This window comes from Oryzias latipes, chromosome 23 (assembly GCF_053564925.1).
Source record: "Oryzias latipes strain Hd-rR chromosome 23, Olatipes_Hd-rR_3.1".
Classification (NCBI taxonomy): domain Eukaryota; kingdom Metazoa; phylum Chordata; class Actinopteri; order Beloniformes; family Adrianichthyidae; genus Oryzias; species Oryzias latipes.
The window spans coordinates 8848524-8865375 of NC_136259.1; the positions used below are offsets into that span (position 1 = coordinate 8848524).

The 16852-nt window shown below is 39.9% G+C and overlaps 1 protein-coding gene across 4 annotated transcripts in view; it reads right to left on the reverse strand.

The window, feature by feature from the left end:
- tafa5 (TAFA chemokine like family member 5) overlaps positions 1-16852 on the reverse strand; it is a 221596-nt gene that overhangs the window by 21606 nt on the left and 183138 nt on the right. For all 4 annotated transcript variants that reach the window (XM_023952179.2, XM_023952178.2, XM_011490952.4 and 1 more), the window contains exon 3: positions 5635-5762. In XM_023952179.2, the coding sequence (XP_023807947.1) occupies positions 5635-5762 (128 nt within the window). The remainder of the gene's footprint in view (positions 1-5634; positions 5763-16852) is intronic.

The window sequence follows — 16852 nt, forward strand, 5'->3', positions numbered from 1 at the left end:
ATAACATATGTTTTGCATACTTTTTTCTTTACAGGAAAATATTTTTAAGTTTTCACTGAAAAATGTGACAGCAAATCTATATTTACAAAAAAAAAAAATATATATATATATATATACATGCATATATATACATGCATATATATATATATATATATATATATATATATATATATATATATATATATATATATATATATATATATATCAGGTTACATTTATAAGAGAAGATATGAAAAAAAATATATAATGAAGATGACGATTGAGAAACCTAATTAAATGTAAGAACCCAAAAAGACCGAGACAAATTTGTGTTTCAATAAATCCTCAAAACATTACTGACTCATTAGTTAATATAGTCTGCAATATTTTAAAAACCATCACTAGCGTGCATGTTTTGTCTCTAATCATGAGAAGCAGTGTGTTTTTCTTCAGGATATTTTTGTGGGACCCATTTGTCATGATCTTGAAGCTCATTATTTTGTTTTTATTTTATGATTTTAGTGGCTAATCCCTCAGTATTTGCTTTTTAAAGCATGACCATGAATTCAGAATGCAGTACTCCCACATTAAAATGGAATCAGAGTAGTAAAATGAGAACTAAAATATCTGATCTTGAGTAAATTCATTGTCTTTGTTGTAAAATGTTAAAAACTCAATGTGGAGGTGGATGGAACAATGCGCCATACATACTGGACACGAACCAGGTGAAGTGAATACGATTAGTCTTAGTCAGTGAAGGACCCATTGGGATTTAACCCTCGTGCTATCTAATGGGGTCTAGATGACCCCACCCTTACATTGACATGTTATCTCTACCATGACAAAGGTGGATAAAGGTGAAGAGGATTTCATGTAATCCATGGACACCAGTGAAGAAAAAGATACAGTGCTCTTGTGGGGTCTAGATGACCCCACTCCCAATGTTAAAGTGCCTTGGATAGCACAAGTGGTCCAGAGACTGCGCTGTGGCAATGTGGCAATATACACATACATACATACATATATAAATAATAATAATAATAAATATCTTTATGGACGGACACTTCTAGAGATACAAAACATTTTAACAAACACACAAATCTCTTTTTACAAGCGCAAACCTTTTTACGAACAGATAATACTTTTGCAAACAAAATCTAACTTTATACATCATCTTATTTTAAATATCTACATCTACAGATTCCATGTACAACCATTTTAATGTGGAAAATTGAATTTCAAGAAGAAGAAAAAAACAGTCACCATTTTCAGCCTCGTCCAGTTTGGTCCTTGATTTTCCGATATTAAACCGGTCCGTAGCCTAAAAGAGGTTATGGAGTACTTTGTAACTAGAATCAGATATAGACTGTCATTGGTGTCCACTGTTTGTTGCCTTTTAAGAACACTTTTTGTCACTTGTTTTTTTTGGTTTGGGGACCCCTATTCAGAGGAGAATCATGTCACCGTATAATAAATGATGTCTAGCTTCTACCTCTACTTGATAACTGTTCTCCTAAAAGTAAAACTCAATCAAAACGTCACTGTCAATCTGAGGCAATGTACATATCAATCTTTCCGCGTTTCTCCTGGGGCTGGCCTCGACTAAATCTATAGTGTGCTTTTCAGTGACAGGAATAACTGGGCACTCTTTAAAGCAGGGTCAGACTAAGATGAATGCATCCACCGGGCAGAAGGGAGGAGGAGAGACAACTGAGTGACACAGAAGTGGGGGGAAAGAGTCAAAGCATGGGAAAACACGTGTGTGAGGGAGTTATTTTTACAGATAACAGGATTGAACAGCGGCAGCTGAATGACATTCGGTAGGTTTGGGGAGAAAGTCGCTGCATAAATCCAACTTTTTCTGCAATCCAGCTCTTGGCTGATGTTTGCCAATGCTGCAAGTATCTACAACAGAGGTTGGTGGTTTTGTTTTAAAAGAGTCTACAACAACATGTCAATGGTTAAACATTGGTTTGGGAAGCCTCTTTAGGCTTTAGTCATATGAACCTGTATGCGAATTGACCCATCTGGGTGCTGTGGAGTTTTGGGTTGTCCAGGCCCGTAAAAGGTCAAAGACAGAAGGGGCTGCATCTTAAGATGAGCACAGCTGTGTCTTTCAGTCCTTTGAGCCTCATGCAGCCACCTTAAGGGACATCTTTACCGGTAAATGTATCGTGAAGTATTTACAGGGTAATGTAAGTGATGCACACTTGTAACGTACAGGGGATTCTGTCATATGGGCTCTTTACGCAACACTATTCCTGGGGTGTCCAATTCCAGGCCTCGAGGACCGGTGTCCTACATGTTTTGTAACCAACCTGCCATTGAAGCTCTTTATTGGCTAAATACTCCTGATCCAGGTAATCAACAGCAGATAAGGTAGGATTTCTAGAAAAGCAGCAGGAGCCCGGCCATCGAAGCCTGGATTTGGACACTCCATGCTCTAGTTGATAGTAAAAATGAGTGCATTGGGTCCTTACTGACCATGTGCTAATGTTTCACGCCTGGGGTGTGCAGGTGATATGTAAATGCCAAATTAGATCCACTTAGGATGCCCGCACAAACTAAACTCTGATAGAAAAAAGAAAAAATCTGTATGATGTGCCTGCATCTCACCTACCTTACCCTTACGTGTTGCGTAACCCTTGTGCTATCCTAGGCACTTTAACATTGGGTCATCTAGACCCCACAAGGTTCAGTGCGCTGAACCTTTTTTCTTCAATGATTTGTGATCTTCACTGGTGTCCATGGATCACATGAAATCCTCTCCACCTTTATCCACCTTTGTCATGGTAGGGATAACACGTCAATGTAAGGTTTGGGTCATAGGATAGCACAAGGGTTAGATGTTTACTATAACCTGACACACCTAAAAACAAATGTGCATGAACATTTTCTCTTCAGTGGTCAACGATCTTAAAATCTCCTGTTTTCCCCCTTACAGATTTGCCCAATTTTCATCCACAGATCCACATATCCGCCCGTAAGGCCAGTTGTGACTAAGGCATTATGGGGTCATGGGGCCAAATCAGATTGACCTAGTTTAGTAAAAAAAAAAAAAAAAAAAAAGCCCTGTGGGACGTGTCTCTTTGACAGCACCGATGTTTGGGCGAGAACGCCAGAGTTGGACAAGTTCACTTGACTGTGCAAGCTGGCAGTCATTCTGGAGCTACATCCAGGTAGCTGCAGATTGGGTTTCAGCTCGGAAAACCTCAGAGACGGAAATATTCTCACTTGACCAGAGGGGACTCTAAGATTTGGTTGGTTTGATGTTGTTAGTTGATTCTGTCTTGGGTGTACAGATAACAAGTAAAGAATAGGCCTTTGTTTGGTGGATCCAAGCAATTTGATGTCCTAAATCTTACAGAGTTAACCAAACTCCAAACTAAGATTGGATATATATTATACTGGGACAGTTTAAGCTGCTTAACGGACACATGTGCACTCATGCAGAACACTACAGATGAGTGGGTATGGGTGTCCAGCCGTTTGACTGGCTGTCACCAAGTTTAAAGTGGCCAAGGAGGCAAGCAAGAAATACCTGTCACACTCTGCATACTGTCAGCCGCTGAGTGCTGTGCTGACTGACACCCTGGGCGGGAAATGAAACGCACCACGGAGGCCAAAAGCCTACGAGGCCGCACTTTGTGGAAAAGCAGGGACACATGTTCGCAGTTCTGACACCCGTAAATAAGACAAAAAAAAAACTCCATAACCATCAGGTGCCAGTGACATGACCCACGTCAAAACACGCGCTTCCGACGACTCAGCGGACGCTACATTTGCATACTCAACAGCAGCCCACACATAAACTCTGGTGATTCACGTGCCGCTGGTCATAAATGGAACCAGTCTCTGCACGTGTTGGCTCTGAGGATGTGCTTGGGGGTATATCCCGCAATAACAAATTATGCTGAAGGTATCATGAAAGGCCTGTCACTATGTTTATGTGTATGCTGCAGCAAAATCTGCGTTCGTCCTACTGTAAATCACATCGGGTTCTGCAACGTCTGTTATTTTTTTTGTTTTTGTATTCCTCATTTTGCCCTTTAAGTATTCATGCCTATGTATGTATGTACGCATCTCTCAGCAAGTAAGACATAAACAAGTTTGTCAGCTGATGACTAAATCATGACAGATGCATTAATGATGCCCCACTGGTCCTCATTGACATTCACAGATAGGGCAGCAGCGTTGCGTCTGTGTTTGTTGCGCAACATCTTTCGTAACTGAAGACTCTTAAATTGATGCGTTACAGACAGGCGGAGAAGCGGCGGCGCTTTGTGCCTCCGGTATAGCGAGCGTGGGGGGTAAAAACAGGGAAAGGTGCATGATGGGTGCGAAAGAGAGGGGAAGAGTAGGGGGAGGGGGGCGCGAATGAATGGGCGACATCCCAACAAACGCAAGCTGCGGCTCCCCATCTGCTGCTATCATTAACATTAAGAGTCTCTAATTCAGGCTAATTGCTGCCAATGAGGAAGTAAACTAAGCACATACAGTTTGTGGAAATGAGTTGAAGATTAGGAGGGCATGGATACGTTATCTAAGGATCATAGAAGTGAATTTGTGTTGTTTATTTATTTTTTTTGTTACTTTTAACTATTGCTAATGTCCTTGTGGTGATGGAGGGGAAGCTAACCCAGAGTAAAAGACAGGAACAGTTGGAGAGGCTGCTTGAAAAAGTGTTTAAAGCTACGCAACACTGGACAACATTGTTCTTCCCCAACAGTGGCGATAATAGTATCATTTGTTTACATTTGCAGACAAACCACATTAGCATCTAGCTAACGAGCGCAGAAGACAACAGAAGGGGAGAGACAGAAGACGAGTAAGAACTGAAAATGAAAGGTTTTACTCGAGATTTCGTCATTATTTCGTAAAAAGAACTCGTTATTTTGTTCCCTTTTTTGCTGAAAAAGGTGTGGAGCTCACGAAAAAATCTGAACGAAAATAAATAGATTTAAATAGAATTTTATTTTATTGAGTTAAAATTCACAAGGTTTAAGACTATTCCATCACATAAACTCTCAGAAGCATGTTGCTGGAAGATATAAATAGGTTTTTCGCAAATGGTTTATGAAGAAAGGTTAGTAATTTGATATTTACCTTTATTATGCTACCATGGTAATAATAAGCAGCACAGACAGTTTTGACAGCAAATCCAATGTAAAACAAAGGTAAAAGTAAAATAAAATCACTACACTTATACAAGACATTCTGGAAAAAATATGCATTTGGGTTTAAACAAAAATATTTACGAATTTTGCTATTTCGTAGTCCTGGAGCCCCGATTAAACTTTTAGTTTTAGGGCGAAGTTGATTCTTTTAGATGAAAAAAACGTCAAATCTGTATGACAGTATTACTTTTTTTTAATGATACTTTATAGGGGGAAAAAAGAAGGTACATTAGATCTTTTTTTGATACTTTTCGTAAAAAAACAAAAAAAATGGAACCTAGCCAGGCAATAAAAGCAGCTAAAATGAGCGCCTAGAGATAATTACTGTCATCATTTGGTCGAACAAAGAAAGGAATAAAATCACAGCTTTTCTTTTGATAGTACTTTTTTTTGTTTTTTTTTTCCGTGTGTGTGTGTGTAAATGTCTGGTTGGGTGGACATTGCAATACTCGGAGCCAGAGGGGACCCTCAGACCTACCGTGGTGGTTTTGACTCGACCTCCGGGCTGTGTACAAGTCCATCCAGATTTATTGACTAACAGGTCACAGCCCTCGTCCTCCAAACACGGCACCATCTCACACCACTGCTTCTTCCGAACAATGCCAGCTGCAGAAAAAGAAAGACGAAAAAAAAATACAGAGGGGCCGTTAAGAGAGGCAAACGGGAACATCAAAGCAGAAGAGAAATGAAAGAAAAGATGGATCGATTGAGATAAAGTGAGCTGAGGAGGGACAAATGGAGCAAGACACATCTAACAAGACTGACAAATGACAGAAAAAGGAAAAAATATATGAGTGAAGCAAGAAAAAAAAAGGAAGATAAAGAATAGATTGGTGTGAGAGTTGAGAATGACAGTAGAAATGGATGAACTCTGTAAATGAAAACATTTAAAAAGCCGAGTTCAGTCAGGCAAATAAAATTAAAATGTCAATGATTCTTTTGGTGGTTTTACAACCTCCTTGCTGTCTGCAACATTTAAAACAAGATAAAATTTTCCGAAGACCGTGGAAAAAAAACATGTTTTTAAAAAAGTACACATCAGTCAAATGTTTCGAAGGATCTGACACGCTTAATGTCTTCTACCTATATTTCCACCATTTCTCACCACACTTCCTCTCAACCTTTTCTGCTTTTGCTCCATCTTTTGCTTCAGTGAGGTTTTACATTAACTTTAACAGCTGAGTCGTTCATAGCTGTGTCTGCTGCTGGCTTTCAAGCGTCCGTATATAGGCTTGCCAGATCATTTCCAGTAGACCTAAACTCTAAGAAATGTTTAAAATCAATCTATTTACCTTTATTGGAGTTCATAAAGGTTTTGGTACTATTGGATGATGGTTTGACCTTTGGTCTCTCAGCTAGACATTGGCAAAAAAATGCAGAATTGACATTTACTTAGTTAATTTGACTTGAATTACATTGTAAAATATTGGTTAAGTGAACAATAAAGGACTTTCGTCACGCCATATGCATTAAGATACAATAAGATGCAATATTTTCTGTTGAAAAAAAAAAGACATGAGTGGAGCAACTAGAAATTAGAAAATATGAATACGAAATATTGGGATGGTACTGGAACTAGACCATTTCATCAATGATTTTTTTTTCATGCATAGTGTTCTTATATTCTTCCAATTGGTTTATTACATGAGTTTGTGTACTTTAAAAAAAAAGGATTTGCCATGGTAACGCAAATATCACTGTGCGCTGTTTCCATACCGTAAGGAAAACGTTTTCTTGCAGTCGTGTCAAAGGTCATTGATAGGTTGAATATTTTTAATGTTATTGCTTTTAATTTTTTGAAGCCAACCTTTTTTATTTGAATTTTTTGTATTTTTCAAGCACCGTAGGACTTCTAAGACTACTGTGTGCATAAATATAACTGAGTTTATGTGAGGTCCAGAGTTTCCTGAAATCATCTTAAGGGTTTGGCAGGTGTGAAAGCCCTTCTAAAACTCTGTCCTGCTTGAAAACTAGATGTTTGATTTTACAAACAAGTAAAAGGAAAGGTTCCCCAATAAACAGAAAAGAAGTTACTTCACTAGAGAAAAATAAAAAGACATGAAGACATTAGAAGCCCACGGCCAATTTGAAGGTTAGGTTTATAAATATCTCACAGGTACTTGTGATTTAGTCAAGCAATAGATGCATTTACTGATCCATCTTAGTGATAGGAATACTTGGTTTTTCTAAATATTGTTTTCTTCCTGGAAATGCTTAGAAGATTTGCTTTTAGGCACCCAACAGTTTTACACCAGGCTTGACGAAATTGTTCCAAAGTGACACAAAGGATGAAGAATTCAACAGATTTGAAGTGATATAAAGAGTTTAGCTGACTTGTTAGCATCTTCTTTCTGCTATGGTTATCTAAATAATTGTTCATATGTTGCACTACTATACTAGATTCCTTCTATGCTTCAAAAACCTAAATAAGCATCAGTGTGTAACAGTGGTGAAGCGTGAATATATTCAGTCTAATATTGTTATTTATTCTGGTATGATTTGCCTTCAAGAGTCTGTTTTTGGGCCCATATTTTTGTTAATAAAGCTTCTCCCAAAAGTGCGACTTACTGTCTGAAAACAGAAGCTCTGTAATGATTTCTCATTTGAGGACCTCAGGAAAATGCAACTTGAAATGTTGTTGAGTCTAATGGCGGATGGGAGAAATGACCTGGCGTATCACTCCTTCCTGCGCTAAGGGTAGAGGTGTCTGTTGCTTAAGGAGTTTCGACAGGGTCCCCCGGGGGTGCGAGGTTTTATTCCCGATGAAGGTTAGCTTAGCAGTAAAACACGAGCAGGATACTCAACACACTAAAATGAACAAAACTCAGGAAGGTAGTTAGAGCAGAGAATTCAGCTCACTCTGCAGGTACCTGTGTTTATGAGAGGCAATGAGGCGGAAGTACCTCATCAATCTAAGATGTGGACTAAACTTGCTCTCTTAGATGTTTTTTTTGTTTTTTTTTTTTTTGCTTGGTCAACAATGTTGCTGAGGCTTGAAAGACGAATAAAAATCTCAAGCTTAGTGACAATCAAAGAGCCCTAAGGTCATGTATGGAAAGCAAATTCAGTCATTTTGTCACACAAAAGCTCAGCAGGGTTCATGAAAATTACACCTGCAGGCCAAAAAAGCAGTTAGATTAGGGAAAAAGGAATGCATGTGGGATAATGATGGAATTTTTTTGTATTATGTTAGAAGATGAGGTATTTGATCACTTTTACTAAAAACATAAACTACAAATAGACAACATAAACACACAAAAAAATCTTAAAAGACAATCTAGATATCAAATTTGGCAACTGTTGGAATGCAGAAAGATTTAAAAAAAAAATAATAATAAATTAACACTAACATGAAAATGCATTTATGGATGGCTAACACCATTCATCATTTTATAGGAGTGAAGCCTGAAGTGACTATCAGTGCCCGTGTGCCAAATTTGCACTAAGGGCACCCTCTATAAGCTGTCTCAGTCTCTGCCTGTAAATACTCAGCCGGCACTTGAGTTGATGCTAATGTCTGTCCACCATAAACACTATGTGTATTTTATGAAATGCATTTTCCATTCTTGAAAGGCTTGGCCACATAATGTAAGCAGCACGCGTACCGTGTTAGCGCAGCAAAGGGGAGAGCTTTGAATTTGACACCATTGTGAGGAATTATTATTGCTGAGTGCTTTTGCTGACGTGTCACATGCGGCTGAATTACTTGGCGCCAATGTTGTTTGCCTCAAGGCTAGCTGGACGCTATAAAACATAATCAACTTTAAAAAAAAAAAGAATGCACAGAAGTCAGCATGTAAGCTTGTCGTTTTATGGAAGGCGCGTTTCATAAATGATTGCTGCACTTGAGTCATTAAACGGCTTCAATCCAAATTTTGGCTCTTGTCATTTGGAAATTTAAACACCAATAGGACAGAAGCAAAGCCTGAGTCACAATTGCCCTTAAGGGGTGGATACGGGCTGGGTGATCAAACCTGTACTGGGCACACATGTGGCCTTCACAAAGTATCAAGGTCGTAGGTAGCTTAGTTAGACCGTAGAGCAAAAATGTATGTGCACATGTTGCTTACTGGCATGCTGCAAGTGACAGGTCACAGCCAACACAAGGGTGAAGTAGGTGAGACGCAGGCAGTGTATACAGACTACAGTTTTTGTAACTTCCCCAAAGCTCCTGGCACATCTGTTGTGAGCACCGGGATTACTGTTAGAAATGGGGACATAGGACAATCAGAATGTAATTAGCGTGGGCTAAAGGCACTTGCATGTCATCAACACACCCCGTGTTGCGGTCACTAGAGTCAGTGAGCACCTTACCAACAACTAGCATGTTGCATAAGGGCACCGTGTGACAGCACGACCAGTACATCATTAAGGGGGCTGCAGAGGTTTCAAGGGAACTGCAAGACACCCTTGAACTTCCTTTAAGATGTGGCCACTCCTCTCTAGGACCCTTGACTGGCCCAGACAACCCAAAAATCGACAGAACCTGTATGGGTCAACCCCAATACGGATAGATGTGACTAAGGCACAAGATCTTCTCCAAACCAAGAGTGGCAGAACATGTTGCTGTACTTAATAATCTAAAAAGAAGTGGTTAGTTGCTTGCAAATCCAAATTTAGGGTTTGCAAAACCATAGCAACAAGTTTAAAGTGGCATCATTTACGTAGACATCATAACACTGCCTTGAGAAATACCCAGCTTTAACATTTTCTCTAACTAGCTTTTTCCAACTGCTCCATGGGGATGCCTTTTATCTCCCCCACTGTTGCACATTAGCACAAATTGAATCCATTGTAACAGTGGTGATCACCCCACACTATGGATATTGGCAATAAAAATCCAGCAGCCAGCTGAGCGCAAACTCAGTAGAGACAGTTGCAACCTTGATATTTACATCTATGTCAAAAGTAAGCATGATTTATGTCATTTATTTAATTCCAAGTGGAATATTTTTTGTCCATTGTTAAAACTTTGTGGAAATATGTACAGATATATTTTCCTTAAAATTAAATAAAATGACAAACTGAGCAGGAAGAGATTAAAAATGCATTATCACATGAAGACCTAATTTATCTCAAAATAAACAGCAAAAGTGTATAGTAAAGTTATTTCATGACTCTTGTCAAAACATTTACCTTATTTGCTGCAGTATATAGTGTGCCAGATAATAAGGCACACCATTAATAAATGGTCTATTATTGAACTTCGGCCATAAAGCTTATAAGGTGCACCAAACTGAAGTGAGACAAATGAGTCAGAGTTAAGTCCATCACTCAGTCAGACTTTACTAACTCCGTTCACAGTAAATTCTAGAACCTTTTTGTAAACACGCTACGTTAGCCATGTTTGAGGCATTATTCACAATCCCTCTACCTCCCAACCTTGTTTGCTACACATAAATAACAGACTAATACTGCTAAAACAAATGTTTTTTTGATTATGTTAACTCACAACCTTGTTAGTAACACAGTCCGACACTGCTACACGTTAGCGCTACAAATTGCTACATGTTAGCGCTACATACTGCTACACATTAGCGCCAGACACTGCTACATGGTAGTGCTACACACCGCTAAACATTAGCGCTACACACTGCTACACATTAGCGCTACACAATGCTACACAGTAGCGCTACACGTTGCTACACATCAGTGCTACACACTGCTACACGTTAGCGCTACACCCTGCTACATGTTAGCCCTACACACTGCTACTTGTTAGCGTAGTCACAATATTACCTAACCTGGTTTGACATTTTGACTAGCACTGGGTACCTCTCAAAATCGCTTCAACATAAGTAAAATAAACCAGATTCAATCCCTATATAAGGCAATCTGGATTATAAAGTGAACTGTTGTATTCTTTTTTTTAAAGTACGGAAAATATGGTATATTTAACTGCTGTGGGATCTTTCTGTCTTCAGTTTCTGGCATGCTCACAATTCTTTTTTTGTGCTTTATTGTTGCAATGCATTTTAATTATCAAAGAAAGAAAAAAAAATTAGGTCATTCTATGAGATTCTTATATTTTTGGAATTTAGGGTTAGCATTGAGCAGCTCCTTTTAGTTGTGATAGGGCATCTGCTCATTCAGGAAACACGCTGGTAAGAAGACCCTAGGGACTGAATCCAGGCTGATGAAAATTTTAATAAATGATTAAGCAAAATAAGCTTGAAAGAAAGCAGAGGACAGTAACAGACACTAAAACCAGAACTGCAAAGAGTCTAGCAGAGAGGTGAGGAGGTGAACTCATGCCAGATAGGAAAACATAAGACATGGCTGTGCCAAAAAATTACAATAGATATGAATGCAATGTATTCAAACACTTCAGTAAAAAATATTTTTTTTAAAAATCAAACTCTATGAAACTGCAAATCTTCCCATAATTTATTTACAGTGTTAAGTAAGCAACAACAGTTAATGCATAGTTTCTTAACTGGGAATGTTCTAATTTCCTGTTCCCTATAAGTGTTTGTTGTGTTAGTAAAATAAAACATGTTTCGTGATTTGGAGCCATATGTTGTAGCCAGACATCGTCAGTAGGCGGCAATTGGTCCATGTCATTGTTTCTATGGCAACCTCTTTTTCCAATCAGAAGTGAGCTTTTTGGAAAAACACATCCCTACCACTTGAAAGCAAGCTATATGAAATCAAACGTTTCGAACGGTCAATGGGGGCCAACAGCCATCACATGCTTTTCTTGAGGTATCTGATTGGTCAAATTATAACATGACTAACTAACAAAAAATAAATCATGAAAACAATCGGATTCGCAAAAACATGTTACACATGTAAGAGCAAGAAAGGAACGTCCTGTTTGGACTGCCAGGGGGGCACTCAGTCCAGTTCTAATATACAGTAAATGGTTGAATCCTAGAAAAAATAATGGAACAAAATATCAAAAACATGTTCTCACTTACTAACCACTCCAGTACCAATTCACACTAAACATGCTAGTCTGTCGATTAGCATGCTAGCTCCTCTGTTTCATTGAAAATGTAAATGCCCAGCTCCAATCTGCTCAGTTAATATTTCTTAATTAGTCGTGATTAAAAGTATTTGTGTTCAATGTGCCTGGTAGCTTTGTTGTTGTGGGGTGGCCCAGACGCAGTGTCACATATGCTGCTACGCTAAAGATAGATGCGGTGCTGTTTAGCGCTGCTGCTTAGGGTAAAACATCAATTTATGTGAATTAAAAAAGTAAATGAAAAAAATTAAGGACTGTATGCTGACTATGTGTACTCGTTTCAGTTAGCCTATTCAAGTATTTGTGTTTTGAGTATCAGGGCCTTTAGCTTAAACAGTTTATGATCATTTCCTCTCTTGAAATTAACACCCTTCGAGTACAGCAAGTTAATTTTTGGGGATTTTTTTTATAGGTTTATTTCTGTGATGATATGAAGTGTGCCGCTGCCGTGGGCAAATTTCCATTTTATGTTAATCTGCCTCTACAACCAGCAGCAGTAAGTATATCACCGGGCGGGGGATGTGAAACGGTAAATGGTAAAAGGAAGCAGGAGAGCACAAAAGAAAATTAGAGGAGATATTCAGAACACATTGTTCACTGAGGTGAATAGAAAAAAAACGTTGGTAGATGTAATAGGCAAAGGTCTGACACTGTTCTCAAGAGTTTTTTTCCCCCCTTTCTCCTTTTGTTATTCAACGCAATGCCGTGAATTTATCTAATGAATGCTGTCAGCAAGGTCACTTATTCAATTCACTAACGGGTTTTGTTTCGGCTCTGAATTGCCATGCAGAGGGGTGACCCTCAGCTGATGAAGATGTATGGCGGAGCCCGGTAAACATCAGTAATGAGGGAATGAGTGCTGCTCCGTGTGCTCCTCGCCGCATGAGTTTCACCGATATCATTTTTGACAGTGAGATCTATGCATGCCTCCGTCACTGATGACACTTGATAGTTATGCAGGTCACATTACCCAAGTTTTAATGATCAAATAATTATGAGGACGGAAAAAAAAAATTCAAGGCAAATTTTTATGAATACAATTTTAAGGAAAATTAGTAGAAATAAGCCATGCCAACATGGTAGCATGATAGCACCATAACTACCCCATCTTCTATTATTTCTTATTCCTAATTTATTTATTACATACCTAAACAGAAATAATTTGTTAGAATTGGGAATTTTGTTTCTTTTTTTTAACTTGTCCTGTCCAACAGCTGGGAAGACAGATGAGAGCTGAAGGCCTCTTGTGTTGGACCTATTTTACTTTAACAACATGGGTTATTAATCTTCAGACAAACTAGAGGTATGTCTGAATAAAACCATTTTGTAATTGAGGCCAAACTTTATCCATTTTAATCATATTTGAAAATCTTTTGTGTTGGACCGGACGGAAAAGAAGGGAAGAAGAGAGAGGGATGTTGGGGGGGGGGGGGGGGGGGGGGGGGGGGGGTAGGAGGGTGATCATAGGAGGGGGGGATAAAACCATGAAGCAGCATAAAGCAACGAGCTGCTGGATGTTTATCATTATGGAAAGGTTCAGATGTAATACAAATCTCAAAGGGCGGGGCCTGTCCACACACACACTCAAATGTTATAAGCACACCTGCTAGCTGCAAAAATGGCCACATGTCAACATGTACACAAAACAGATAGTGTTCACACATGCATTCTTATGCCTTCAAACCAACTAGTGTAAAAATATTTCATTCAATCAATCACGCAAACTATTAGTGCAAAGGTGAGCTAACACAACTCAATTGAGTGTTTATGTTCTTCTAAAATGGATGGTGGAATGTGAAAAGAAAGAGGGGAGAGTGCCCAGCCATCCCCACACCAAGGCCATCCTCGGCCACAGTTGGAAATTTGACGAGGCCCAGCACCCGGGGGCAAGGACCAGAACCCACCCCACAGGGACACGGACACCCCCGGCTCAGGTGTGATGTGATCCTCGGCTTCTGGCCTTGCCAGAAAGCTCAGGGATCCCTCTCCCTGCGTGCAGAGAGGACCGCCGGGCCCAGGAAACCAGCACCCAGGCGACACGGCCGCCATTGCCAAGGGTCCAGTACCCCCTACCAGAGATGGGGTAGGGGACAGATGGTCCAAGGTCCCACCTTCCTTGCGAAATGCGTGTGAGTGTGTGTTTGTGAGGGTGTGTGTGTGCATGTGTGTGTGTTTATGTTGGAATGTATATTTTGAGGGGTGAAGGGTGTGTGTACTAAGTTGGTGCAGTTAAAATTGGCGGGTAGGGTACTGAGGGGACTTCTCCTGATTACTCACAGTGATGTCCCATCACCCTCCCCACCAAGGGGCCCCAAATGTCTGGGGTGCGGATAAAATTGGCGGGTAGGGTGCTTAGAGGACATCTGCTGCTTGCTGGCAGTGATGTCCAAGCACCCCCCCCCCCCCCCCCCCAAGGGCACTACATGTCTAAGGTGCAAATAAAACAGAGAGAGGGGGGGCCCACTCCATACGGCAACCATGAAGGGGGGGCACTGCCAAGTAACTCCTCCCCCCAAGGTGCATCGCAGGCTAAACCCCCCACCCCCTCACCCTAATATAAGATTATATGACGAAGGGGGTAAGTTGGGGGTAAGTCAAACAGCTGTCCCCCAGCATAGGGCCCAGGTCCCAGGTCCCCCCAGCCCAAGAGTCCCACCCCCCGAGGCGCAGACACCCCAGGCCCAGCACTACCCACCCCACACAGAGTGAAAGGAGCCAGAAAGCGCCGCCCCCCCCGGAGCAAGTCCAGGCCCCCACCCCCAGGCGCCGGCCCTGGGAGAGCGATGTGTTATCCATACCATGACAAAGATGGATAAAGGTGAAGAGGATTTGAAGTGAAGATTGAAGAAAAAAAGTTCAGTGTACTGTCTTGTGGGGTCCAGATGACCCCACTCCCAACTTGGAAGTGCCTTGGATAGCACAAGGGATAGTCAAGAACCATTTGCAACATGTCTGAGACATTCATGACTTCTCTGAAACTCATTTTTTTTTGTTTTGCTTTTCCATAATAAAACATAAACGGGCCATGTCTAAGCATTTATAACCCAAGTAAAGAAATGAAGAACTTAAACAAATTGTATTTTCATTTTTATAAATGTGCCCTGGCAGCCTATGTCAAAACTCAATGACATCTGACTTCTTCGCGCAAACTTGATGCATCCAGTAACCGAATCAAACGAAAAAACCCAGCCATAACCTATTTGTCAGTTCATCTGCAACGTCTTCCCTCTCACTGACACTATCTCACTATCTGATCCCATTTGAGCCTTTTGCTGCTGCTAGAAGGGAAGCAGCATTGATGGAAACCTATCATATCAAAAGGGATATAAAATAAATACATACAAGTCTGGCTCTAGCAAGCCAGGACATAGACAAACATGCAGCTTTATATTTATGTGTGTGAGCAACTTAAAGTGGTTTCCTTAGCGGGGAATACAGAAAGGAGAAGAGGGAGCATCGCTTATCCTACTAAAAGCTTGGCAACACTTATGTTAAACGCTAATAAAACACCTTATTACAGCCCTATTGGGAGAAAAAGATTTAAGGAAATCAAAGAAAGGTATCTAAAGAATCAAGGTGACTTTTTCCAAAAAAGATTTCAACACTTTCAGATGATTAACCGTTTCAAAGTGTTTCCAATGGCCTTTTAATTAGGATCGTGGCATTTTTAGCCAAAACCCGTTTTCAGGACACAGTTTCTGCAGAGCAGCAGTAATTCATAAGAATTTCACCTTTGAGTCATGGGTGGGACCGTTGGTGCAGAGTAACCCTGCCCAAACCTCCTGTCTGCCATCTGTTTAAACTGTCTCCCATTAGCTACAGCCTACACCCCCCAACCTATCATTACTGGTTTAACACAAATATTAAGCAACATTGGAGATTCCAGCATGTGGCCCGTCAAATGAATTATCTACATAAGAAATGCAATCCTTTTCTAACTTTTTTTTCTTCCACTCCTGATTCGCAACGATTTAAATGAAGAAATACTCAAAAATGCAATTTTAAGCTTAATTTTTTCTGTAGATATGTTCTCCAATATCAGAAAAATGCCACAAGAACATGTTAAAAAAACCCAGAACACATTTTTTTATCTAAGTACGTCTTTTACACTGTAACCAGCGACACCTAACTGACATATGCTCTTCGAAATACCGCAACTCTTTACCATTCCTACGTATAAGAATTCCAACGTAATGTGACACAGACAAAAGTCTCTGTGCATAAAAGCAAAAAAGAATTAGATTTTACGTTTATTTCTTAAATACGTTAAGTAGCGTAAAGTGTTGCGTGTTAGCGCGCAACTGCTTTTCTTTGCTTCAGACATGACGTTAATTGCGTAAATGGTTTGTAGCATTGCCAAAATTGTCGAGAAAAAATGACAACTGAACTACAGATATGAATAAAGTCCACAAGGTTTTGAAAAAACAAAACAATTGCTCTAACACAAGTAGAAACCGTTTCTTTGTTTGGATAAATTTTGTTTTTATGTTGGATTTTGTGAATTATGGAGGAAGTGGGGTGGAGTCACCAGCAAAAGAAGAAAAATGAGAAAAGTTTGGGAGCTGTGAAAGGAGGAAATAAGGAGAAAGACGGGGGCAAGCAACGAGGGACCCCAGGAAGAAATAAAATAAGAAATTATCTACCCAAGAGAAGGGTGGAAGCTACAAGCAAACACATTTGGGTGAGAGGATTCCATTTTATTTTTGGACTTACATTTTCTTGTGGATTT